We start from the raw sequence: 26,779 nt of genomic DNA, 5'->3' as shown, positions 1-26,779 counted from the left end.
CTGGCTTTGGTGGGGTTTCTTGGTTTGGTTTGTTTTTTTTGTTTGTTTGTTTGTGGTTTTTATTTTTTAAAAAAAGAACAAGCTTTTAGAAAACCTAAAGTTAAAAAAAATTGAGATTAGGTGGAAATTCTGAGGGGAAGGGACAGCTTTATAAAGTTAGCAAGGATCCTGGTTAAACCCACATCTAATGCACATACACATATAATTTACACTATTCCTACACTATAAATGAGAGAAAAGACTGAAACAAAAAGATGCAATTTTCATTTTTTTTGTTGAGACAAAAGCAGACCTGACAGCATAACTTTTGTACTCTCTTCTCACTAGGTTTAGCCAATCATTTGGCAGTAACTCCTCTAAACAAGGAGAGAGGCAATAATTTACACAGTTTAAAATACCATTTCCAAACTCATTACAGAACACAAAGATGTGATAGCACCCATCTAATAATGGAGTGGGTTTGTTCCCCTGCAGCCACAGGCAGGCAGAAAGCATAATCCCTTATACAAACACTGCCCTTTTACTTTGGCCAGCTCATAGGTACATAATCTCCACATTAGAAAATCAGGAGAAATCTGCCTCATGGTTCAGAGCTCACAGACATTGCTGCTTTTAACCTAATTCAAGAGATGTAGGAGATTGTAAAGTACTAATGTGAAAGGAGGAGGCGTGACTTTCCTGACATTTTTGTGTTAAAAAAATCAAAATCAAATCTCCCTATGTATCCCAGTGCCAGAATCACCTTCCAAACCACGCAGCAAAAATTTCACCTCCATAACTTCTCCCTAGCTCCTCAAAACCTACAAATCTCTGCATTACACTTTCCTGCATGGATATTAAATCAGTCCCATTCCGTTTTAGCTTCCTTTCTGTGCGCTCCACACTCCCTGGCACGGGGGATAAAGCGCCTGCCCCGCGAACAGCCCGTCTGCCACGGAAAGCTGCGGGCACAGGGCAGGGCAGGCTCCTGCCTCCCGGCCGCCCACAGGAGCCTTCCAGAAGCACGGGAGACAACATTGCTGTGTGCAAGCACTACTGAAAAGCTGTTCAGGTCCTGATGCTTCTCTGCTCTCCTCCTAGTCAATATTCACACATATCTCCATATTCTCTCGGACCCTTCCTAAAGGGCACATTCCTCACCTGCATTATGCTCCTGTTTACATTGAGAAAAATAACGTCCATCTTTTCCTTCATTTACAAAGCGTACTCTTTTCTGTTTCTTTTTAAGAGGCATGTTTGCTTAGTCTTCCTATGAAATCCATCTGGATTCTCTGTTCCCATTTTCCACGTGATCTTTGCCTCAAACATTCAGCTAGTGCCAGGACTGCCATCTATCCCCAAAGGTGCAGAGTCAGCAGCAAGCCCAGGATGATTAGTTATCACTCAGACTTCAAAAGTGTGTTCAACAGGCTGGACAAAAATGACCAAAACATTAAAAGAGACGAAGATGAGAGAAAGGGAGAAAATGGGGCAGGATCAGACTAAGCAGGTGATGTTACTTAGGAGAGTAACTACACAACATAGTTAGATTTTACTCAGTTTTTTCTTTCTAGGGTGCCTCGACCCCTGTTCACAACTATTCTGAAATTTCTAGAAGCTCTGTAACTTTAGAAGAGGAAAAATAGCAGAAAGGGGAAAAAAAAAAGGGGTAAACAGGTTCCTATTTTCCTGTTTTATTTCAGTAAGACAAAAAGGGGGATAATAAATCTGATGTCCCTTCAGGACATAAAATAATTGCAGTAGTGTCTATACCACAGCAGCTTCGAGAACAATGCCTATCTTGTTTCCTCCCTCGGTATTTCTGTCCCTCTGGCTGGCTCAGCAGGAGCCCATGGACTGGCTGTGTGGCACCTGGGCACACATGCCACTGCTGTGCCCCAGGCACATTGATTTGTGCACACATGGAGCATCCCTCTGCAGGTGCACTCTGTCATACTGACATACATGGCACTGCAACCCCTGCCAAGGCCCCCAGCAGCGTTTCTTGGCACAGAGTCCCCAGGGAATTATCTGCCTGGGAAGGTGCTGGAGTTTCAAAAAAAGACTGGATATGGCACTTCGTGCCATGGTTTAGTTGAGGTGTTAGGGCTGGGTTGGACTCAATGATCTTAAAGGTTTTTCCCAACCTAGTGATTTTGTGATTCTGTGAAAGGGTTGTTAGATCATGGGTATTTTGGTAAATCAGACATAAAGAGGTTGCATTCACTATTAATAATTGACATAGCTCTAATTAGGTCCTCAGGAACTGTCCCTGTGCCACCATTACCCAGTGGCAGCCTTTCTGTAAAGGGTTCTGTAAAGTCAGTGGTTTGCTCTTCAATTCCTCACAAGGTGGCCTTGCCATGAAAGCAATCCTTGTGACGAGCCATTAGTGACTAACCTGTGATGCTTCACCTGGATTCAATCCATTCCATTTTCCCAATTACTTAGAGCAATTTCTCACTAAGTAGGTGGAGCACCTCCCACTAGATCAGAACTCTGCTGCAGTACCAATCTGCTGTGGAATGCCATGGCTTAATTAAGGCAATGTTAATGAGCAGCAGGAGCACATGGATGTGAAATCTCATTGGAGTGGAACAGAACTTTTTGATTCTGGTTATGTAGTGTCTGGGAATCAGCTGTAAATTTCACAGCTATTTAATTTACACCTGTTCTCAGATGAAAGAACAGGGCCTTTTGACTCAATTGCAGTGGCCTGCATCTTTGAGGAGGATTTGGCTCTGTGCTCTGCAAGTTATAGATGCCATGTGTGCCTCCTGCATGTCCTGCACTTCCATTTCTTAAAGAAAAAAATCACAGAAGGCATACCAGCAGTTACAGGGCCGTGTGGAATGCCAGAGCCTCTCAATGTAGCAGCAAAGCCCGCCCACAGATTTGTGACCTGATATGTGCTCTCCCTAAAGCAGAGTTGAAAAAAGACTGTAGGTGGAGATAAGATCTATTTCTCTCATGGTCACAGGTGGTGGGAAAGAGGTCACAGTCCTTGGCCATCTCATTTCAGGCAGAAGGGGAGCTCAGAGATCATCACTTGGAGGCCAACGCCCAGGATCCAGCTCCTTGATCAGGCAGAGTCATCAGGAAGCAGTTACTGCCTAGATGGCAGAAGGTGAAACACTTCCTAGGTGCAGCACTGGCAATCACCAGGGCATCCTGCTGTTCCATAGTTAAAATTCCTGGGAACAGACCTGGCAGCAGGGAAGCATCTCTAGACCAGCTTCTAAGAAAATTGCCTGCCATGTGTCCCAGCCTGCAGCAGTGCTGGGCCTGTGCCCTACTTTGCTGTGGAGGACAGCCAAGTGGAAAGCTGCTCTCAGAAACTCGCAGGGCAGAGACATCCTCAGAGCAGCAGCAGCACCCAGGCCAGGGTCACCGTGAGTGCAGCTGTGGCTCTCACATCACCACACCGGCTCCAGCAGCAATGAGAGCACACAGACATGTCTTTCACCGAGCTGCTTTCACTGCTAAGGGATCCTGCTGGCAGCAGCTCCTTTGCACCTCTCTCATAGTCTCCAACTGCTTTTACTGGGCCAAATCTGGTGCCACCTGGCTTAGGTGACACAACGACATTAATTTACTCAGGCTGACAACCATGAACTTCTGGTATTACTTCTCTTCTCCCAGGTAAAAACTTGGATTTTGTTTTGGTTTTTTTGGATTTTTTTGTGTCCAATAACTCTTTGCCGAGATGAAATTAAGGCAATTAAAGCCTCAGTCTCGTGTGCCTGTGAGCAAGGAAAAGCGGCGATGTGGTCTGTGCTCGGTTTTTGCGGCGGGAGAGCGGGGCCGGCCGTGCCGGTGCAGCGAGGAGAGCCGAGCGCTGCCGGCGGTGCCGGAGCCGCGGCACCCCGGGGCTCCGCCGGGGCTGCAGCGGGGAAAGGAACACTGGAATGCCCAGGATGCAACCGGGCCGGCAGGGATGCCGTCCCCGCCGCCGGGATGCCCAGGACGCCGGGATGCCGTCCCCGCCGCCGGGATGCCCAGGACGCCGGGATGCAGCCGGGCCGGCAGGGATGCCGTCCCCGCCGCCGGGATGCCCAGACGCGGTGGCCGCTGTCACCGGGCCGGGCCGGCGCCGCCTGGCGGCTCCCGGGAGCGGCCCCGATGGCTCCCGCGGGGCAGTCGGGGACTGAGGGTTTCCAGCCTCCTCATAAACGCCCGTGGTCTCCCTGGTATTGTCAGGCCGTGCTGCAGAGGTCGTCAGGAAGAGCCACCTGTGCCACCCTTCTCTGCAGCCCTCAAAGAGCGCCATTCCCCCATTCCTTTCCAAGAAGTCTCAGCTGTGGCGTTTCCCAGTCCATTCCTAGCGCTCTCCCATGCTCTGGCTTCTGCAGGGATGCAGGGCCAAGGTCGCAGTTGAGGCATGAACCCGTGTCTGTGGTGATGAGACATTGGCAGCGAGGGCAAGGGCTGAGCAGGATCATGAACAGTCCCCTTGCCCAGAATTGAGGGTTAGGATGCCTGGGAAGCCTGTCCCTTTTCAGCCACTCTTCTGCTGGGCCAGAAATGACAAGGCGCTGTCCCACACTTCTGTAGCAATAACCTCTCTCTCAGATACACTAGAAAGTATTTGCCAGATAAGTCTCATTAATAAATCTAAAAGAGATACAAAACCTAAATTCACAATGATAGAAGGCGCGAAATGTTAGTGTCACATTAATTTCAAGCATATTCAGGATTTGGAGTACACGAGAGTTCTGTGTGTACCTTTCTTTTCTCTCAGAATGTGTAACTTCTCTATAGACACATAACTATTAACTTACCTGTTTTTCATTAATGGAGTTCAAAGCTGCTGCTGGTCAACACAAACGTGGAAGAGCAAAATGGGGTTTCCTGAAAAGGCTGGGTTGGCTACATGATGCCCCATATATGACCAAGTAGCTCCGCAACAGCTTTACAAACCCTACATACAGTTATCCTGAAAAGGAGCACAGGTTTTGTGTTGCTTTACTGTAGACTGTTTTTATGGAACAAGCCATCAGCATTTCCCTGGTGTCACTTCCAGTGTCTGAGAAAGAGGAGCTGGACAGAAGCTGGACACATGCTCCCTTTCCTCTTCATGGACAAATGTTCAGGGGAAGGAGACAGAAAATTAAAGCCAAAAGGAGTTAGTTGTGTCTCTGATGTTAACACTTGCAGCACCAGATCTGCAGAATACATGTCAGACTGCTCTTACCGCTGATCTGGACAACCTAAAAAATTATATTAGGTGGTACAAGAACCATTTAGTTTCCCTTTTTCTTACATTATATTAAAATTAAGTTTTTTATATGACTTCATAAGAGCTGTAACTTTTTGGTCACTGGGACTGGATGGGACCCAATCATCTCCTCAGAAAGCATGTCTCAGGTTCAGTGCTGTAGAAGTCACAGAGACTTCAAAACTGTACAGATAGAATAAAATGACTCTTCATGCAGCACCACAAAAAAGCAAACAGAATTTGCCATTGCATGCTTCAGCAGCAGCACTAGATGCCCAGCTCAGGTTTTGGAAATCATGGATCTGCTCCTTGTCCACTGATAGCCCCCAACAAAATAGCTTCTTGTCCCATGCTGTTTTTCTCATCTTTCAATACAATCCTCTGTAAAGCACCTTATAGTGTGTGCACTGTGAAGTATTTTAGCAGATGTCATTGCAACAGCTAACCCAGGTGCTCTGAAGATGCTTCCCCAGTGTTCCCAGAGGATCTTCCTCCTCCACAGCTGTAACCCTGTTTTCTGCCCCACAAAGCCCTCTCTCCGTCAGCACAGATGTCCTCAGCACCCAGAGGTGACCTTGACAGTACTGTAGCCACTGGTGTGCAGCAGCAGTCTAAGGGAGAGTGAGTAAAGGAACTAATTATTTCAAATAGAGTGGAAAGTTGCAAATAATGGGTTACACAGAAGGTTACCTGCTTTAAACCACGTTTTGGTGCATCTGCTTCTCTTCAGTGACTTTACACAAACTTTACATTTCAGGTGAACTGAATTATGCCCAAGATATGTTTAGGCATCTACAGTAGATAATGAAAATGTCAAAACCAGATGCTATTGTACTACAATCTGGCAGTCTATGCACAGCTTTCTGACATCTCTGAATATCATCATGCTCAATTTGTAAGAAAACAGCCAGCACATCAGCAGGAATAAATCAGCATCCCCACCGAAGTTCAAAACAGCCTCTTGCAACAAGCCATTGTGCTTAAGGTTGCAGTTTTCCCCATTATCTTCTAAACTCAGTTCCTCACTGACAGCTCCTACCAGAGACCTTGCTCCCAACCAGTTTGCTGGAGCTCATCCAGATGCCTGTGCCTGCCGTGGGAAGAGACACACCAGGCTCCAACACGAGTCTGTTCCACCAACTCCTGTGGATTTGAAAAGGGACGTTTCCAAATGCTGTCAGCACCAACCCTTCCATGCTGTTATTTCAGCTGACCTTTGATGAATGCTGGTGAACTAGAAAGAGAACAAGCCCCCTGGGAACATGGACTGCCAGCACCACCCACACCACTAAAGGAATGCCTGACACATGCACAGTGCCAAGGGAAAGCTGTGATTCTGTCCTGAGACAGCTGTCTGTCACAACAAACACCACCTCCCTCCCTTGCTCTGCTCTTATTTCCAAATTAAATAGGAAGGGAATCACCTCACACCCCCTCAAAAAAAGGCTTGGTCTTGTTCAAATAGAAACATGGGTTGCCTGGGCTGGCTCCAACACTAAATCTAATAAACAGAAGAACAGAGCTGAAATAAACACAGGAGAAGTTGCTTATTTTCTAAATAAGACTAAATTTATTCATTACCCTAGTAAAAACAAAGTTTGGATTACAAGTGTCTGAACAGTATAAAAGTACAAAACAGGTTCCATAGATTTCTAATACATTAATACAAAGTGCATGACTACTCATTTTGCATTACTACTGGGAATGGAAGAGGTGGGAGGGAGTAGGGGAAGCAGTTGGTAGTTGAAATCTAGCAATAAATAAATAAATACAGAAGAGATGATCCGTATCAGAGCACATCCACACTGCAGCCTTCTTAGGTGTACAGAATTACTGATGCTGAAAACACAAATTAATGAAATAGGTGTCTGCAAACACAGCAAGGACTCTTGCTCAAGCCCTTATTAGACGTGATCAACCTAGTTATGCCTTTATACAATCAAGTATCCATTATATCTGTGGCTGGACTCAATGGGCTTAGATCTTTTCCAACCTGAATGATTCTATTTGGATGAGAATAAAAGCAAGGTAAAGCAGCTTTGTCCTCCCTTAAGAACTTCAGTGTTTAGGAAAAGTAAAATGAGTCCAAGGAAAGCTCTAAGCTGTAAGGCTGTGATAAGTCAAAGCCCTGTTTCCCCTGATTTTCTTTCTCTCCAGAGATTGGCTGACCCAGCAGGAGGAAAAAAGAAAGAAAAAAAAAAAAGCTTTGAGGGTAGAGGCTCCTCTTAAAACCTGCATATCTTTCCCTATCTATATTTTCATCTGCTAAGTATTCCTGTTTCAGGAACCAAGACTACATGGAAATCCAGTCCTAAACCCTACCCACCACAGTATTATGCCAATGACTCTCACAAAAAAGGAAAGCTTAGAATCATAGAATCGCTGAGTAGAAGGGACCCATCAGGATCAACTCCAACTCCTGGCCCTACACCGGACACCTACAAGAATCACACCATGTAGTAATCCATTGTAGGATATCCCAAAAGAGTAATAGTAAAAATAAAAATCCTCCCTCCCCCTAAAACCAGGAAAAAAAACAACCAAACAAAAAGCAGAATTCCCAACTCACACAAGTAAAACCTTCATAAAGGAAGGTGAAGCAACTGGGAGCTAAAACTGCAGCACAGTCTTCCCGGAAGCTGCTTCCACCCTAGAGGCAAAGCAGAGTTTGAAGGAGTGTCACAACGATTTGCACATGAGCTTGTCTGGGAATCTGTGCAGAAAGTATTATCTTTTGATCACATATGCAAACAGAGCTGCTGCCTTGATTCAGAACAGCACCATTCTTAGCAGAACTTTTCAGATTCAATATTCACAGAAGTGTTGATGTGGCAGTTGCTTAAACAAACAAACAAACATAACCCCCAGCAAAACCCAAACACAGAAAAGCACTGCAGAGGGAAGGGTTTCAAAACAGTTATTGTGAATTCAAACCCCAGACTGCAACCAGATTATAACCCTGGACCAGAGCCTAATTTGCTTAGCAAGGGGTTTGGTTCTTTGTCAGGTCCAAAAGCAGGAGGAGTCTTGTTTGTGGTCACATTTCAGCTGCACTGGGCCAACAGAGAGCAGTTACTCAGTTTTGGCTGCCATCTACACCTGACTTGGGCATCAGGATGTTTCTTGGTCCATCTCTCTAACCACCAGGGGTTACTACACCAAGCCCAGGCTGCCCACTGCTGGCTTAAAAAACAATAGTAACCTCCCATTTTGCTGTGTTCAGTTCTTAGGTAAATCTTAATCCTTAGCCAGGTGGAGAGCTCTCCCACCCCCTTCTCAAGAGCACTTTTATGCTGGAGGGCTTCTCAGATAGCTACCACTTGAAGTAGAGATGTCTGCAGATTACCAGTCTGTGTCACATGGGAGGGATGAAATATTTCTCTTTGTTATGTCAGTAGTATAGGGTGAAATCGCCACACCTTTAAAAATATATATTTATATAACTAGAGAGGTGACTTATAACATTTCTATGTATTAGTTAATCTTACTGACTCATACATGTCTAAGAATGAAATATTTTCTTGGGAATTTAGGAAGTTTGCCAACCAACTTTTAAAGAAAAAAAAAAAAGCCTTACAACCACTGCTTCTTTCAGTACAGAAACATGAACTACATATACTTTAATATACAAACCCCATCCTCATATTCACTTGGGAAGTGAGTGTGGGGGAAAATTAGACAACCTTGCAGCAGCATTCAGCTTTGCCAAGTGTTCCATAGCATCTTAAATATTATGTACAGTCTTTCTGAAAGGATACAAACTGGCTTCAGAGTTTGTGGAAATCGTAGCAGTAAAACCCAAAACAGTTCTAGGGAATAGTCTTTTGGCAGCATAGCAGGTGTCCAAAGTGAATAGTCACTTTTCTAGTATTTTTCCAGAGTAAGAGGATCTGTATAACCTTCTGCAGCTATCCAAGGAAGTCACCACTCCTCTTGGGTGGAGATTGCTGGAGATTGGGGCCCTTCTTGTTCTGGCTTTTCAGTGGTAGACTTTTTATTGCTACAACAAGGTTTGAAAAGATGAGTGTCTATGAGGACTTCTCCAAAACGCCCTTTGTAAATAATTCCACAGCAGACCTTTTGCCTGGAAGAAATGGCAGGGAGACAGATACTTTGTTTAGAATACACAGAATTCACATGCAAAAAGTATGTCTGACCCTAGACACTACTTTATTGAGCCTCCAGCCCAGAGGACAGGGGCAGAAAGATTGATCACAAACAGAAAACAAATCCGTGTCTAAATCAGCAACAGGTCTTAGGGGAAAAAAAAACCAAAACAACAAATAAAAAGCAAAAAACCCCAAACATGTCTATACAAAAAACAAGTCTCCAACTTTGCTTCCCAGAGAAGTTTCAGACACAGCCATCTGGTCTGAACTAACCTTGGCTACAATGCACTTGCAAATATTATTTGAGAGGAGGCAGCAAAGTCACAACAATTTCAATTGAGCAATTAGCTAAACAAGGGATTACTGTGTCACAACATGCAATAAAAGATAATAAGCTCAGGTCACAGAAAACCTTGTGGTTTTCCTCCCACTCCAGGATCTTGTTTTTTAGGGTTTTTGTTTTTTTTTCCCAAATGACTACCATCACAGGTCAACCAAATCAAATGCTATGTTTTGCTGGCAAGCTGGGAGCACTCTTCTATGTAGCAACATACCATATCTACAGGGCATAGTTTTAAGAAGAGATAATGACAGACTGCTACTGCCAAAACCAGCAAAAATATTTTCCAGCAACTGTTTTAGTGTTTAGGGAACTGAAGGTAGACAGGGGAAAATGTCTCTTTCCATGCATGAACAGACAGATGTTGTATGCCCTGTTACTTAAATGGTAACAAATCAGGATGAGGAGGCAGAATCAAACAGTATATACGCAAGGTGAGCTTGCTGCCTGCACAGAGGGCATGTTCTGCTGCTTTTTACCTTTTCCAGTATGTGAGATCTAGGAAGGAGAACACTGGTGTTCTGCTGGCCCCAGCGCTCAGCTCTGTGTCAGAGCCATCGTCCGACTGGTTACTGTAGCAGGGCGACTGAGCTGGGGAGGCACTTGAAGTTGTGCTGTGGGCATCAGAATCTGCAGGGCAAAGAAGAAATGCAAAGATCAGGACATGCATCCAACGACTTACCCTCCTCCTGACTTGTGGATTGAGAGCAGAGGCGAGATGCGTTTTAATTAACAAGAAAAACCTATCAATGATAACCCATTTATTTTGCCTGCTCTTGCCCATTTCAATATAGAGTGTCAGGATTTGTGGAACAGCCCTCAGAAGTGGAGACAGTTCTTGTACGTGAGGGATTGGAAAGAGGTTCAGGATCAGGATTCAGCTTCTGGCTCTCAAACATAGCCTACACAGGCCACACTCTGAAATCACTAGGAGATCCCTCAAGACAGTGAAGATCTGTGTTCCAGTCTTTCTCATTCTTTCAGGTAAAGTGCTGCAAAGCTCTTCCCAATAGTGCATTATATATATATATATTCTCATTATGTGATAGGTAGTACTGAGCTTTTGCTGGATCAAGACCAGGAGCTACAGGCCCAGTGCAGACACACCTTAACAGTGTCTTGCTCTCCTACCTTTCAGCTGCCATCTCTGGCAGCTAATGACACAATAAATTAACTGCAGTGCCTTAAATGAGGACATAAAAGCTCATTGGGTCAGGGCCTTTACTGATTATTTGGAGACTTCTCCTTCTGACTAGGTAGGATAATTGAAAGAGAGAGAGATACCCAAGTCAGCAATAGTAAAGAAGCTGGAATGTTTGCTTTAGAAGAAAAGCCTTAAGTATTGACACACATTTAGAACATAACTGGCAGATGGTTTTGTTGGAAAGCTATGAATCCAAATCTGCTTGGAGAGTCCATGTGCTACTGGAAAGAAATCACTGAGACTGGCAGAGGAAGGTATAAGGAAACATGGTAGGAATTTAAGCAGGGGAGGGGGGGGTTTGTGTGAATCTATGTTAAAAAGTATGTATGGAAGAAAAATACTTTTTTGGGAAAAGAGAACTTAAAATGGCTATAGCACATTACTGAACGCAGGGAGAAGCCTCTTCCATCTTCAGTTTCAATGAGATCTTTGCCCAAGATGTTCTTTCTAGGGTTATGTCATTTAAGTGTGGAACATAAGCTACAACTGCCTGCACTTTCCAGCCAGACTCCTTGTGCCCCCTTGCCACTTCTCCACCTCTGTCTTGCAGCCCACCTTGCACACAAGCTCCTCCTTCTCATTCCACACCCTCCCAAAACTCTCAGAGGACAAGAGGCTGTGAAAACAGGGAGAGTCCAAACGTGGGAGTGTGCACAACCAAATCTAGAGGGTGATTCAGCTTGGCCAGTTAACAGTGGGCTGTGTTAGGGGAGGCTGAAGTTTATGGCTGAAATCTCTTTGGATCCACTTACTGTGCCGCTTGAATTCCTTTTGCAGTTTGCTGATTTGATTGCTCTTTATTCTGCTTCCAGAGAGAGTTTTAATTTTCTTTGGTTTCAATGTTGTTTTAAGGCTGGGTCCAGCCCTGGCATCTACCACCTAGTACAGAGAAAATTCAGGTTTAAATACTTGTGCATCATGCCCAGGGATTGCCCCAGTCAAGACACAGTAAGTGATTTGGCAGAAGGTGTTCAAAATCTCCTTAAGTTAATCCAAGGCAGTTCTGTGTACAGACACTCTTATGTTTCATTTAAATCTGGCTAAATCTCAGCCTCTGCAAGAGGCTGAGTCTGCAGGAAAACGCAGCAAACTACTTTAAAAAGCACATTTGGTTCAACTTTTGCCAACTTCCCATTTTTAAATCATTCAGTTTAGAACCAAATAATTTTTAAGTTAATAGAGGTTCAGTTAAGATTGTCTGCCAAGCATTTGCCCTGTATTTTTTTTAGTCATAAATTTAACTTTTGAGGAAAGCTAGTGGTAGTAATAACTATAGTTATGGCACCCATTAGTATCAAGGCATCCTGGATAAAGATTATTATATACACAAGAAATCATGATCATCCTTCCAGCCTTAGGCCTGAATTGAATTAGACATATCAAAACAGAATATATGAGTGAAAATAGCTGCAAGATTATTAGTCATTGTAATTATCTGATTAAATGAGATTGATTAATGTGTTGCGTGAGCAAGTCACTTTGCCTGGTAAAGAAAAAAAAAAAACAAAAAGAACCGTTTTTGAATAAAGACCAAACTTGAAATGTTTTTTGGTTTTGTGGTTTTTTGCATACTATAAGAAACTTTTGGATAAAGTTAGGAGCTTCTGAAAACAAGGAATTACAAGGTAAGTCAGTCTGTGACTGCATCTCAGGCTTGCATAATCACCATTTGCACATAAGCAGGTAGGAGCCACACAGCAGTAAACACTCCAGGAAGGATTTAGAGATGCTGAGGGTGGGAAGGGAGAGTGTGGGTGAAAGAGCAAACCCCAAACCCCTGCCAGCACCTCCCCTCTCCAGAAAGAGAAGTTTTGGGGCGGAAGAGAAATAAATTACTAACATGATTCCAGTTTTTTTTTGACCCTGCTGGTAATTTTTTCCATCTTTTCACCAAAAGCACACAGGCATTGCAAATATCTCCTGAGCGAGCTTCATGGAGCCTGGTAAAAACAAAAGCAAAGATCACTAAACAACAGTTAATAAAAGCACACCCCCACTTGGTAACAGCAAGAAGTAAATAAAAACTGATGAATAAGAAGGGTTTTGAAACACTCTTTTTCTGACATTACAGGTCACCTGGGATGCTCAAACAGTGCCATTTAAAGACCAGGTCTCACTTTCAGAAAGCATCTTCCACACAGAAATAAAAAGGTGTCACAATTCTGCCTCCCAGAGGGGCACTGAAAACAACAGTCCCATCACCTGCAGGTTTTGGAATCTTTTCCCCCAAAACCAAGACACAATTGCAGTGGATTGCTTACTTTGGAGCAGGAGGAATAATCATGTTATTCAAACATACACTTGGGAACAAACATCAAAAGCTTACTCATGTCTTAACTTTCCCACAGAGCTTCAAGGATTAGTAACAAACATCACCTAACACACTCCCACACAAGCACAGGATAAGGTTTCAGGAACAGCAGTCACTGGAATGACAGCAATACTTGCTCCCTCTAACAAGCTTTCCTCAGGAATCATCTCTACTGCTAATCCATGCTAAAAGAAATATAGCAGGGAAGCACGGTAGAATTTTTCAGCTAATTAAATAGGAAAACTTTGGATCATTTATAGCTGAATGAGGCAGGCTCAGAAAACCATTATTTGCCCAGTGTTTAGTCTGCATTTTTACCTTGGCAAACATATTTGAGATAGCACAACAACAGTGGTCCTGGTAAACTGCAAATTGCTTTACTGCAGTCAAAAAAAACAACCACCAAAAAAAAGAAAAACAATAGATCTGCACACAGTACACAGTCTTTGACTGCCAAGGACAGTAGCGAAGAAATATGATAAGGAAAACTGCCAGCACCAGACTTGTGTACCAAAATCCAAGGTAAATACAAAGCACTCTGAAGTTCAATGCATGAAAAGAGTGCTTCTAGAAAAAATGGGGAAAATTTGTGAATTTTCTACAAAATTGCAAACTCTTCAAAAGTATTCAAAAAAATTCAAAGATCACAGTAAGTGGTACAAGAATAGCTTTATTTACTAATGCTTTCAAGAAACATTTCCTAACTGGAAAGCTAATCACCTTCCAAGATAATGGTTTTCCAATGAGAAGTTTTAATAACACATTGCTGTGTCCTATTAGACAAAAGACACCAATATTTGTAACAAGGTACTCTACAGAAACCCTGCTGAAACTACTGAATATTTGCTCATCAAGTCTTATCTAACATTCTTGAATCTTCAGAGCCACAGAAAGCTCCCATGGATCTGCAGAGTTCTTTGTTATGTAGCTGTTTACATCTCTATGGAACCAGCAAAAAATGCACTGAGAGAAGTCTAAAATCCTTGCACATGCTGGGAGGTGGGAGAGGCACGAGCCTGATCCTTTGGTGTTATGAATTACCAGCTCTCCCTTGGCAGTGACAATCAAATTGAAAATCAAATGGTATCATACACAGCAACAGAGGATCCAGCCCCTCCTGTCTGCCCAGGAAAGCTGTGAGGAAGCCAAAGGCAGCCTTCCTCCACCACTCCCCTCTGCTAACTTAATCTTTCAGGCTTTCAGAGCAAGGAGGACAGTACAGCAGGTTTGCAGCTCAGAGATCAATGCCAAACATGCTGACTAAGGTGGGAATCTTACCCAAAACAATTCTGGAAATCCTTTTCATAACGTTTGCTGTCAGTGAAACGAGAACTGGAAGACTTAGCTCTGCAAATACAGCAGCCCTCTATACTCCGGTACATCTTCGGTTTGTGAAAGCCAAACATCTTTTCCTCCCAGCTGTACCCTGTGCAAACAAACAGAAACTGGTGTTAATTATCACTGTTAGATAATGAAAGGAAAAAAACTGCTAGATTAGGGCATAGTTTTTTTATCCCACGTTGCCTCAGAAGAACAGATGCACCTAGAATACAGTAGTTAAAGAAATTCTATAATTAACAGCTGAAATATTAAGCAATACCCAGCAGGACCCATAACAAGCTCATTTACTGCACAAATCTACTCCAAGGGCACATCTACAGGCAGCACAACCCAGATGTGCGAATGAAGCCAACCTGGCCACTGAAAGCATTGTGCATGTGGCAGAACAGGCTGCAGAATAGGCTGTGTGAACCTGCCCAAGCCCATGGACAAGGAGCTGGCAGCTGAACTCTGGGTCACTGAACTACTTCATCACCAACCAGGGGTGCTGGTTGGAAACATCCCTGGCAAACTCTGCTGAGAGTGAGTAGGAGTCATTTGAAATGAACTGCAGTCATACCCCCGGGGCTGTAGGGCAGACATACCTGAAAAGCTGCTCTAAAAACAGCAGGGTGGAGTCCCACCCAGCCCTCAATGGCCCTGTCTGCACTGCAGGACCCGGGAGCACTTCTCTGTTCTCAGGGCCTGGGTGAGCATCCCAGCTCCATGTCAGCACATGCTCTTTTCTCAGCCTCCTGCCGTCCCCACCCTGCTTTCCATGGGAAGGAAACCCAGCTAGGAAAGAAAGGGCCAGGGAGCAGGACCCTGGGGCACATCTCAGCATGTGCCTACCACACATGCCCTGCCAACAAGGATGGAACTCCAGTTACAGGGAAGTTGTTGCTTTGTAATCACCAGCTCTGCAAACCTGGCTCCAGCCCAGGAAGCCAAGAATGCCCTCCTGCTCTCAGGGATCCTATTCTTTTCAGTACACCAAGGCTGGGATTTGCCATCAGAGCAGGTATCATACAGTGGAGCCATCTTCCAGGCAGAAACTTCTCAAGTTAGTCACTGCAGTCACCATGACAGAGACCCTTCAACACATGCTGACCCCCCACCAAGCCAGTTCTCTCCTAAGTTGGTTATTCCCCAGTGCAGACCCCTGTCAGGCACAGCATAAGACGCTGTCAGAGCAAACAGGGTTCCCACAGTGCTTCAAAACCCAAACCAACACCTGAGCAAAGCTGCTGCTCTCCTGGCACTGGGCCTAGACACACAGCAAGTCCTCACAGGCCACACAGGCTCTGTCTCATAACGCAGGCAGGGACTGTTCCAAGATGTTCTCTTTTGAATAGACCCTGGTGCAAGGTTTGCCTCCACCACCTGCTGCAAGGAGTGAGCAGCCACCTCTGCTGTTCGCCACGCACCAAGGGCTCAGAGAGGGGACAGGCTGCAGGAAGCCCCAGGAGAATAGGTTCCCACTGCTTTAAAAAAAAATTTAACCCTCCAGTGGTACAGAGAAAAATAATCTGAAGTCTTCTGTCTACACTGCCAGGACTTGCCACATCATTATGGCAATAAAATATTTTGAAAAGCAGGTTCAGGTGAGGTCAGAAACATGCTTCCACAAAATGACCATACCCAGCATCACACTCACCCATCTGACGGGGAATGGTGTGCAACAGGAAAAGATCCCGTGCACTTCTGCAGGACCACAGCAAAAGCTAGGGGACCACCCAGCCCATGTACAGTCCTACACAGAGGTGAAAATACATCCCTCCACCCCAGAAGGAATATCAAGAGTACAGGAGCACAGCAAAATAAACATGCAATTTCCCACACTCCAGAGAACAAAAGTAAAAATCGTATCCAATATTGTTGGCTAATACTCAGACACAAAATCAATCAAGGAACCCGTTTCCAGCTGAAAGTGTACATGCTTGCTTGCATTTCAGTCTAGCATATATGAGACCACCTGGGGCTCACTGAGGTTGTGGCTCTTTGCAATTACTACTGCACCAACATTTAGGAAGACTCAACTCTCCATAAAACTTGCCTTGACTTGTAGAGCCTGTTGATGGTAAGGGACTTGCTCAAGCTGAACGCCAAGGAGATCCTCCAGGCCTAGGAGAGAGATGGAGAGGATAAGTCCTTCCTTCCCTCCTGTCCCAGGTCACGCTGTCTTCCACAGGCTTAAGTGCTGAATTACTTTCTTCAGCACAATTACTTACTGCAGCACAAGGAGCTCACCTAGGGCAACATTCTCCCAAGGTTAACTTGTGCAAATATCCAGCAAAGTCACCCCAAATAGTGTCAGGCTTTTTAGGAGATTCACTGCTCCCTGTATTAGTACAGCACTGGCCTGAAGGCAGGGGTAGATGCAGTAAGTAAAAGAAGGTATCTAAGTAGTGACCTGCTGAATGGACTCATGGAGGGATGGTTAAGTCTCAGAACTACTCCAGCCTCTGCTGGACGTGTAGCAAATTCATGCACAGCCAAATCAGGTAAATATTCCTGGCTTGTCAAGAAAATAACAGAGTATCTAGGCAAATGCTTTGAGTATTTTGTTTCTTAGCACCTTCTTCAGGAGATACTCTTGAGGACATTGCTCAGCAAGCCTCTGGAGATCCAACAGCGTGCTCACCTGGGAATTTTCAACTTCCAAACAGCAATTTTAGATGTTGTTTGACTACTCCAATGTTAAATCTGTGGTCTGGTACTTTTCTTTAGAAAGTCAAAGACTAATCGCAGACACAAAGTCCACTTGTGCTGCCAAACTCAAGCAGCAAGAAAATCTTGACTGCTATGTGGCAAGAAACAACTACCAACAATGCAGTTTTCTTTCTAACCAAGTTTCTTCCACGAATCCAGACAGTGATAAGGTGATCTCTGTGATAAGGTGTCTCTGTGTAAATACCACCGCAGAATAAGATGCACGTCTTATAATCAATGTCCTGGCAAAGACTGGAAAACACATATATTCTGAAAATATTTTGGCTTGCATCATTGCTGCCATTTTCACAGGAGCAGCCTTTCAACACCATCCTTCAATAGAAGGGAAACTAGTGCCATCTGTTTCCCACTTGATGAATGGTCAGCAATGGTATTGCCACACATAATGCCTGAATGGGGAAGAGCTAGTAGCAAAACCACAAGTTAAACAGATTTCTCTGACAACTGCATCCAAGTGCAGTTATAAATGGAAGGCGTCAGTCCAGTTACACATTTAATCCTAAACAGTTGCCATTTAATCATTATACACTAAATATTCTGTCAGCTGGAGAGCTTAATAGCAAATATGGACAAAGAAGTAAATATGACTGTGTCCTTTAAAAGGTTTAATTTGAAAGCTTTGCAATTTAGATCTTGAATTAGAACCAGGGATTTAAGATGCCAGCTGCCCTAACACCTGAATCTTAGCTGTGGAACTTTAACCACGTGAAATTTGGGATAGATAAAAAATATGGCAAATAGAAAGTAACTTGCCTAGAAGTAAAAAGCATTACACAACATAATTCTGCCAAATCTAAGCATGTTATTAATGCTATTTAACGTTGTTATTATTTGCCAATTTAAGCATGTTATTAAAATATATCAGCAGCTGCACAGAAGTGTGAAAGACAGATCTCCAAAAAAGAATCAGAAATCTTAACAGTGTGTTATCTGTCATTCTGCAGAAATTAAGATTTATCTGCAGTAGTGGGAAAGCAGTATTCCCCCAGGCCAGGGAAAGAGTGATCCTCTTCCCTCCCTGGTCTCCCTCTCCACAGCTTCTCCCTGCAGAAGTTGCTATTCATTCAAGTTCTGCTTTATACAACTGCTTTAGCAACCTGAATGGACTCAGAAAAGTCTCCAGGAAAGTGCTCTCTCCATTCTTCTGCCCTCTCACTTTTGAAAAAGCAGCATCAAAAATAGAAACTTGTCTTGCAAAAGAGAACAGTAAAGTCAGAAAGAGAAAAGTAGTGGGAAATCTAAAAAATCCCCACACCCTGCTTATTACCTTAGTGAAAGGCTGGTACAAAGAAGCATGTGTGTGAAAATAGTTTCATGTTTTTGTTACCTGTCAGGACTAGAATTTAGTGTTTAGTTTTCTTTGCAAAATTTAATTTGATGATACAAATTAAAAGGAGGCATTGCTTCAGATGCTCATTAAGTTTTCAAGTCAGGGGAGAACTTCTGAACTCCTTTAGATCTTAAAGTAAGCTGAGCCACTTTCATTTGCTTTTCCAGATTCCTTCTGCATTCTTTCTGATCACCCAAGAAGAATGAAAACCTTTTATAATAGCAAGGACAGAATTCCTAGAAGACAGGCATGTCTCCCTTTGTAACACAATTACCAGGCCAGTGGGAATGAACACGCTCACCTGCTTCTTGCAAAGCTGAAACAGAAACATTCCCTGGAGTTACGGGAGAGCATACCAGAGGCATACCAGTCCAAATACTTAGTATCCTCCTCTCTCCCCATCTCCCCTCTCTGGCCTGCAATCATTCCCCCTTTGCACAATCCAGAACTGCCAGTACCTTTGTCAGAGAGGAGAACAACGATTTGATTTCCCTTTCTGTGTACACAACAGCCTTGGCACAGCCTCCCTGAAGCTGGGCTAAAGAAAAGTACCATCATCTACCCTACATATGTTGATGCAGCCGGTTCCTGTCAGTAAAAATCTCACAATTGTCATCCCTACATTATTTCACTGGAATAAGAAACATAGCCAAAATTACACTTTTTTTTTTTTCTTCTTTTAGAGGGAACTAAACAGATGCCTTAATATAGAATGTACATAGGTACTCTGGCTTTTGCATCTGCAAGAGCATACACCCAGGCACATGCACATACATGAAAAATGCTTCCAGAGCTGTGTACGGCGCCAGAAGCAGAGTTGCTCATCTCAATAAATTCTTGAGCCTGTCCCTCTGCTGAAATAAACTGCAGTACCTCTATTGCAAATCAGCTGTAAGACAGAGAATAGTACATCAACAGAGGAACTGATCTGTATCAGAGAAGCAACATAAACATACCTCCCCGGAGTTCACAGGCTGCTGCAAAAAAAACGCTTGGAAGAAAAGTTAAGATTGAATCCCTCAAAAAAAAAAAAAAAAAAAAATATTCTTACTGTCATCTCTCCCTATAGTTTAAAACAGAGATACTAATAACCAGCAATCAATAACCTTGGAATTGTACATTCTGTACAGTGTATTCTATATCCTCAGATTTTCCTTCCACTTTCCTTCCTCTCTCCACCCAAAACAACATTACATGTAGGAAAGCTGTATTTACCAGGAATATCTGAATGCCACAGCACACAGTGGAGTTGTCACTTGATGAGTTCAGCAAAACCAGAGAAGGTCAAAACCACATCTTCAGGAATCTTTCCTCTTTTGCTGGTAGATATCCATAGCTACTGTTGTGTGCTCAGTGCTGGAGTGAAATCTCAGCACAGCCAATGCACCTTAGCAGCAACTACTAAGCTCGTATCAAAAATCAAATCAGACATTTCTTCCCCGTGTTTGAGTCTCCATGGCATCCTGAGTCATAAACTGTTCCTGGTTCCATTTTAAGTAGCAGTCAAGTCATAAAGAAGCCTACTCACCTGTTGGATCTTCCCTGGGAAGGAAGTTCCTAACTCATTCAAGCTAGAGAACTGAAAGGCTAAGCCACGTGGGTGTTCCTCTGAACTGCCATGTGGTTAGTGCTCCAGAAGGGATAGGCCAAAGCATGAAAACAATAACCAGCAAGATTTGCATAAGGAGAAAAAATAAATCCAAACCTGTCCCACCTGCAGACATTCCATCTTGAAAGATGACTTCCCCCTAGCTGAAACTCTTATTGCATAACTAACAGCATGTTCAGCCTGAGTAGGAGCCCAGCAAGGAAAACTGGGATGTTCTCAAACATGTGCTGGAGTTGAGTCTGTGATGCTTATCTGAGTGCAGTCACCACAGCTGTTATGATGCTGTCTGCGAGCACCTGATACTGAAAAAACATCACAGCCACTTCAGATCATGAGACACTGAACAGTTTTGGTTTGTGTTTTTTGACTAGGTTATTTTATGCTGTTTTTAAAGAGGACAACATACCTGGATGGGGACTTGAAACAGAAGGAGAAGTAATTATTCGGCAGAACAGCTGAAGTAACTTCATTAAAAAGGATACTTTTCCATGTCCTTAAGCAGTATTACTGGTCGTTTCACTTGGACTTTGGACTGAGCACATTCTACAGAAACGCAAAGGGCTTGAGTTGTGAAATGGAGCCCTGCCTGGGCAATTTTCAAGTCCCAGCTCACTGGCTTCTTGAGTTAAAAAGCAAGCACTACAGAGGGTGCAAGAATGAAGCTGATTGTCATGTAGGACCCTGTGGATGTCGTTCATGTCATTATGAGATAGGTACAAGAAATGAGGTGTTAAGAATCAATGCAAAGCAGAGTTAGCTAACACAGAAAGAGCTGTTTGGCATGAGTGAGACAACAAACTGTCACAGTTTTAACTTTATTTTTAGCCTCTGTGAATTTATCAGCTTTCTTAACATCTTCTACAAAGAAGCCACTGATACTTTCTTCTGAAAGGAAGACTGAATACAACGGCAATTAGCTTCTTTTAGAGAATGAAGTGAGAAGGAATTTTTCCCAGAGGCTCTGGCACTCAATCCCACTTACTTTCAGTGGAAGCTGGATGTTGCATGCCTATGGGTGTGTTTGAAAATCCCGACTTGTTACTTGCTGCTTTTCTACCAGGTAGCACAGATCTCAAGAAACCTAGAGCTCACCTGTGTACCAAAGCATTGACTGTCCACTGGTATCAGGAGAAAGGTTTCCAGTTCACTGTCTGTCCCTATGGTGCCAAGTTTGTGCAATCTTTAATTTTAAAAAGCTGTCAACTACACAGCGGATCTGTCTGCCTGCGGGCTGGTGAGAAGGGGGTGCACACACCCTGCACACGGCTGGCAGGAGCAGCCTCAGCTTTGGAAGCAAGCACACAGCAGTAAAGGAGCTGGTGGAGGAGCCATCACCCTTACCGACTGCCTTGTCCAAAGAGCGAAACACTTGTGTGCACGGCTGTCAGCCTGCTACCTTCCTAAGCGCCAAATTAAAACTCCAAGTAAAAAACAGCATCGCACTGCTGTTGCACTTGTGGGCTCAGTGCAGGACGCTGGCCCTGCTGCCGCTCCCCAGCCACGAGGGGACGGTGGCACGGCCCGGCCTCCAGCCCAGACACGTGTTCAGGGCACGGCAGCGGGCAGCATCCTGCATCAGCAGCCTGCAGCGGCTGCCGGCACAGCCACGGCGCCGGGAGGCAGCTCCCAAGATTTTTGCAATTGTAATGTTAATTGAATAATGTAGGTCCGAAGGACGGGCCATCAGTCAGGGGACAAGGCTCTTTGTAGGATGAACCGAGGCCGTTCCCGCCAGGAAAGCATCGCTGGGGGTGGGGGGGCTCCGGGGCAGGCGGGATTCAGCCCTGTTCGCTGCGTACGGGGACAGCCCGAGTAAACAACAGGTTTGGCAGGTCCCTTTAAATCCCTTCAGCTACACACACCAGGACACAGGGGTAGGAGAGGAGACGGCAACTTTTACCTCACCAAAGTGAGAGCGCAACGGGGAGCGCTTTCATGGCTCAAGACTGCGACATTAAAACAAAACAAAAACCCGCCAAACCCTAAATAACAACGGTAAAAAACGCTTAAAAAGACAGAGCTCGGTCGCGCCGCTCCCGCAGGGCACCTCGTGGCTCCGGGCACGGCCCCGCTCCCCCGTTAGCGCCGGCGGCTGGAGCGGCGGCCGGGGCCGGGAACAAAGACCCCCCCGGGGCACACGACCTACTTTCACGGGCGGCCCCGCCGGTCAGGTGGAGCCGCGGGAGCGCACACGCGGGTGGCCGCAGCACCCCCCCTGCGCGGGGCTGCCAAGCGCTCAAGTCGCCGAAAGACGAGTGAAATCAAAAATAAATTAGAAGAGCACAGGAAGGGGAAGGCGGCGATCCAGGGAGGAAAGCCCCGAGCGCGGAGGTGGGCGCTGCGAGGCGGCCCCCGCGCTGCAAACGCCGCCCCACCACGCGGTCGCGGAGCAGCCGCCCCATCCGGCGCGGGGGGAGCGGCGAGAAGCGGGGATGGAGCCGCGGCCGCACCGCCGAGCACCCGGACCCCCGTTCCGGCGCAGCGACGACCGTGCCCCGCCGCCCCCCGCCCTTCCCCGCCCGCCCCGCGCCGGTTCCTCATGGCTCGGCCCTGACGTAATTCAAACATGGCAACAGTTTCACTTCAAAGGGCCGTCGCAGACCTCCCGGCAACGCGGGCACGCCGCGACGGGGGCGACGCGGACCCCCAGACCCGGGGGCAGCCCCGGGGCGGCCGCCCGGGCCTGCCCGCCCGCCGGCCGCAGAGCCGTGCGCGCAGCGCGGTTCCGTGCGGAGCGCGCCTGCATCCAAAGTTTCCCCGCCCCTCCAAACTCCTCCAAAATCGGCAGGCAGCCCCTAAAAAACACCGTCCCGCGCACGACAAGTGTTACCCCAGCGACACCCGCCAGCCCCGATCCGAGCCCCCGCCGGGCGCGGAGGAGCGCTTTCCCCCGGCGCGCCGGGGAGCCGCGCCGCCCGCAGCACATGCGAGCCCTTTGTTTTCCCTGCAGCCGGGCGCTGCCTACGTGCCGCGCCGGGGGCACGCCGCCCGCCCCGCCGCCCGGCGCTGCGCAGCCCCCGGAGCCCCGAGTTAGAACTTGTTGGCGCCAGGCGCGGGCACACGCCGGCAGGAGCGGGAGCCGCTTGCGCTGGCACCGAGCTACGGAGCGGCAGGACGCCATCGTCGCCGCTCCGTCCCCACGCCAGCAACGCCGCGCACCGGGCCGGGGGCAGGACGGGGAAGGCCCCACACCGCGACCGGTGCGACCGACAGCACGTGTCCCGCCAGCCCACGGCCGCGCGTTTTGCTCCTCTGCAGCGTGCACGGACTCGGACTCCCCCGCAATTACTAATGATAACTGGAAACAATAAGAACTGCCCCACTCTCCCCACGTGAAACACGGGGAGAGAGGGATGGCGGGCACCAGCGTGTCCTCCTCTCCTCCGCCACGCCGCTGGCACCAACTCATGAGCGAGCGCTACAGGTGTGCGCTGCGGGGCGCGCCGGGGCCGCACCTGCGGCACCCGCTCCGCACCGGCGGGGCCACGCCACCCGCGTGGCGGGCCGGGGTAGCCACGGCCCGGGAAAGTTGCCCTGCAGCCCCCGTCATCGCCAAGCAGCCCGGTTTTCCAAACCCGCTCCGCACCTTGGGACTGCTTTCGGAGTTAAATTATGGGGATCTGGCTACTCTTTCCTCCTAAAGACTTGGAGATCTAATTGTACTTTGGGATTGGGGGGGATTGGGGGGGGGGGGGGGGGGGCGAAATCAGAGTTCTAGGGATGGGTCCGCAACAATGCGGGAGGCGCTCCTCTCCGCTCGCGCATCCTTTAAAACTCTACTAATCGAAGAAAAAAAACGGGCGAAACACCGCTCACAGAAGCCACACGCATGTCAAAGTGTTTCAAGGCGGCAAAGTCTTTTTGCCGCTGCAAAACTGGGAACAAGCTCCGAGGAGTGACTCGGAATGAACAGAAACCACCAGCTCGCGGAAAAAAAATAAATCCCAGCACCAAAAGAAGAATAATTAAATAAAAGGAAACCCACCACAAGCAAACAAAACAAGGGAAAAATAATAAAGACGCCCCGAAGAACGCGAAACAAGCAGCCACGAAACTCAGTTTGAGCCCGCCGCTCCCTCCCGCCCGGGAGAAAGGGAAGCATCACTCACCGCCGCGCTGCGCCCACCGACACCCGTGCGGTGCGCGGCGCTCCCGCCGCTGCGCGCGCTCCCCGTCTCCCCGCGCTCTGCCGCCGCGCGAGCCCGCGGGCCCGCGCCCCGCCCCACTCCCGCCCCTCGGCCGCTCTGCGCAGGCGCCGTTCCCACGGCTCCGTTCTCATCAATCGAGCCCCGCCGGCCGCGCGCGCCCCGTTGTCCTTTTAAGGCAGAAAGGGCCGCGCGGGAAGCGCGCGCGGGGGCGGCGCCCGCCCTGGCGGCGGAGGTGACTTCACGCGCGCGGCGCGCGCCCCCGCCCCGCACCTGCCTCGTGCCGCCCCGCCCGGCGCCGGAACGGCCCCCGCGGGACCGCCCCGCAAACACAGCCCCAACATCACCGCAACACGGCCCCAACATCACCGCAACACAGCCCAGCCCCGCAAACACAGCCCCAACATCACCGCAACACAGCCCAGCCCCGCAAACACAGCCCCAACATCACCGCAACACAGCCCAGCCCCGCAAACACAGCCCAGCCCCGCAAACACAGCCCCAACATCACCGCAACACAGCCCAGCCCCGCAAACACAGCCCCAACATCACCGCAACACAGCCCCAACATCACCGCAACACAGCCCAGCCCCGCAAACACAGCCCCAACATCACTGCAACACAGCCCAACCCTGCAAACACAGCCCCAACATCACCGCAACACAGCCCAAACATCACTGCAAACACAGCCCCAACATCACCGCAAACACAGCCCAAACATCACCGCAACACAGCCCAGCCCCGCAAACACAGCCCAAACATCACTGCAACACAGCCCAACCCTGCAAACACAGCCCCAACATCACCGCAACACAGCCCAGCCCCGCAAACACAGCCCCAACATCACAGCAACACAGCCCAGACCCGCAAACACAGCCCCAACATCACAGCAACACAGCCCAAACATCACCGCAACACAGCCCAGCCCCGCAAACACAGCCCCAAACATCACTGCAAACTCAGAGCACCGCCCCGTAAACACTGTCCCAAAACATCACCACAAACACAGCCCCAAACATCACCGCAAGCACAGCCACGAAAATCACCACAAACATAGCCCAGCCCCGCAAACACAGCCCCGAACATCGCCGCAAACACAGCCCCGCAACACGACCCTGCCACCCCCGGTGACACGCCGGTGACACGCCGGTGACACGCCGCCCCTCCCAGCGCGGCGCGTCCCATCCCCACCGCACCTAGCGGTGTTTGTGGCCATCGCTGCCTCTCCGCACCGAACCTCGCGGGGGGCGCGTCGCAGGGAACACGGAAAGAGTTTTTTTCCCGCTCCGGGTTAATTTTAACGTTCGTTTTCTAAAGTGCTTTAAAAGTCATCAGTGGCTTATGTAATTTTTCCTGCAGCGTCACAATGAGTGAATTAAAAAGTTGCGTCATCTCAGCCTTTGGGTTCAGGGTCTTTTGTGCAATTTTGGAAGAGCTGCTTCACGAGGCGGCTGGCAGGTTATGTTGAAATAGATTTTCTTTGAGAACTGTGTCAGACGAATTAGCATGTGATATACAAGGTAACACCTAAGGAGTTATGACTTAGCACCATTACAGCCCGTGACTGCAATAAAGCTGCGAGCTACTCCCTCCCAGGCTGCCACTCAAACCGAGCCCAAATAAGGATTCCCTTCTTTTGAACTACTTAAAAGTTTAAAAGTTCCCACAGAATCAACTGCAGTTCAGGCACCACATGCAGGTGTTGTTGAATACTCTAAAACACTGAAATAATGCCAATGAATATTTCTATAACAATTTTTTTTTCATTACAGTGACCGTTTCAGACTAATCCTGATTTAACAACTCACCAAGAACTTTTGCTGAAATTATCCTTTTGCTTCCAACAACTAGACTAGCTAAGCTCTGGGAATTTTCAGAGTTGGACAAGATACTTTTCCTTACCTTTGTCTGAGGATCTTACATCTTCTCTACTTGCTTGTAAATCCATGGTAATACTACCCCATCTCCTTCCTCAGTGCTGCCAATCCAATCACTTTGGGCACAAAGCACAGGAGAACACCACCCAAGGAACCCTCCAGGTTGTCATTTGAGTTTTGGGGGGCTCCTGTTGAATGATCAAAGAGTGCTGCATCTGCTACCAGGGCTTTCTTCCAGACACAGCTAAACCAAATAATATTCAACTTGTGAGCCACAGATGTATGTAATGTTGAATAATTTCTCCAAATATTTCTATAATTTTACTGCTTTTAACTGGTCTAGGAAACTCTACCAGCACTTAGCAAATTTTGTTTACATACAATGTGTTTGATTTCATCTGCCTCTTTCTTTTTGATTGGAAGAAGTGTTTCTCCCAGATTTTCTCATTTCTTTGTTCTAGCACACTTCTCAAGGCCGCTTGGTGACATTCCTTTTAGTCCAACACCATCTAGTATAGCATTTAAATCCCAAGTGACAATGAAATTACTTTTCCAAGGAGAATTCCCTAAGATATCAAGCAGAACCCAATGGAACAAAATGGAT

At 47.0% G+C, this 26,779-nt stretch overlaps 1 protein-coding gene across 6 annotated transcripts; it reads right to left on the bottom strand.

Annotated features, from left to right (window-relative positions):
* Positions 1–6,744: 6,744 nt before the first annotated feature.
* SINHCAF (SIN3-HDAC complex associated factor) lies at positions 6,745–25,517 on the bottom strand. Of its 6 annotated transcripts, XM_085569957.1 has the most exons (8): positions 22,984–23,112; positions 19,319–19,433; positions 16,538–16,605; positions 14,440–14,587; positions 12,691–12,790; positions 11,603–11,729; positions 10,126–10,276; positions 6,745–9,281 (listed from the first exon to the last, which is right to left on the bottom strand). In XM_085569957.1, exons 4-8 carry the CDS (start codon positions 14,565–14,567, stop codon positions 9,119–9,121), a joined length of 669 nt encoding a protein of 222 aa, XP_085426083.1. In that variant the 5' UTR covers positions 14,568–14,587; positions 16,538–16,605; positions 19,319–19,433; positions 22,984–23,112; the 3' UTR covers positions 6,745–9,118. The 6 variants fall into 6 exon arrangements, with proteins under 6 accessions (XP_085426083.1, XP_085426079.1, XP_085426082.1 ...); XM_085569953.1 differs by lacking the exons at positions 19,319–19,433; positions 22,984–23,112 and adding an exon at positions 24,263–24,341; XM_085569956.1 differs by lacking the exon at positions 19,319–19,433 and having other exon boundaries at positions 22,984–23,123.
* Between the last annotated feature and the right edge of the window lie 1,262 nt (positions 25,518–26,779).

This window comes from Lonchura striata, chromosome 1A (genome assembly GCF_050655825.1).
Source record: "Lonchura striata isolate lonStrDom1 chromosome 1A, ASM5065582v1, whole genome shotgun sequence".
In the NCBI taxonomy this organism is placed as follows: domain Eukaryota; kingdom Metazoa; phylum Chordata; class Aves; order Passeriformes; family Estrildidae; genus Lonchura; species Lonchura striata.
Note: the sequence above shows the minus strand (reverse complement) of the source record. Positions and strands in the feature narration are given on the sequence as shown.

Coding starts and splice junctions, on each gene's coding strand:
- SINHCAF (XM_085569955.1), bottom strand. CDS start 14,567: ATGTTTGGCTTTCACAAACCGAAGATGTACCGGAGTATAGAGGGCTGC. Junction 12,791..14,439: donor GATTTCCAGAATTGTTTTGG/GTAAGATTCCCA, acceptor TGTTTTTACCAG/GCTCCATGAAGCTCGCTCAG. Junction 11,730..12,690: donor CAAAAAAAAACTGGAATCAT/GTTAGTAATTTA, acceptor TCTCTGTACTAG/GTGGTAGATGCCAGGGCTGG.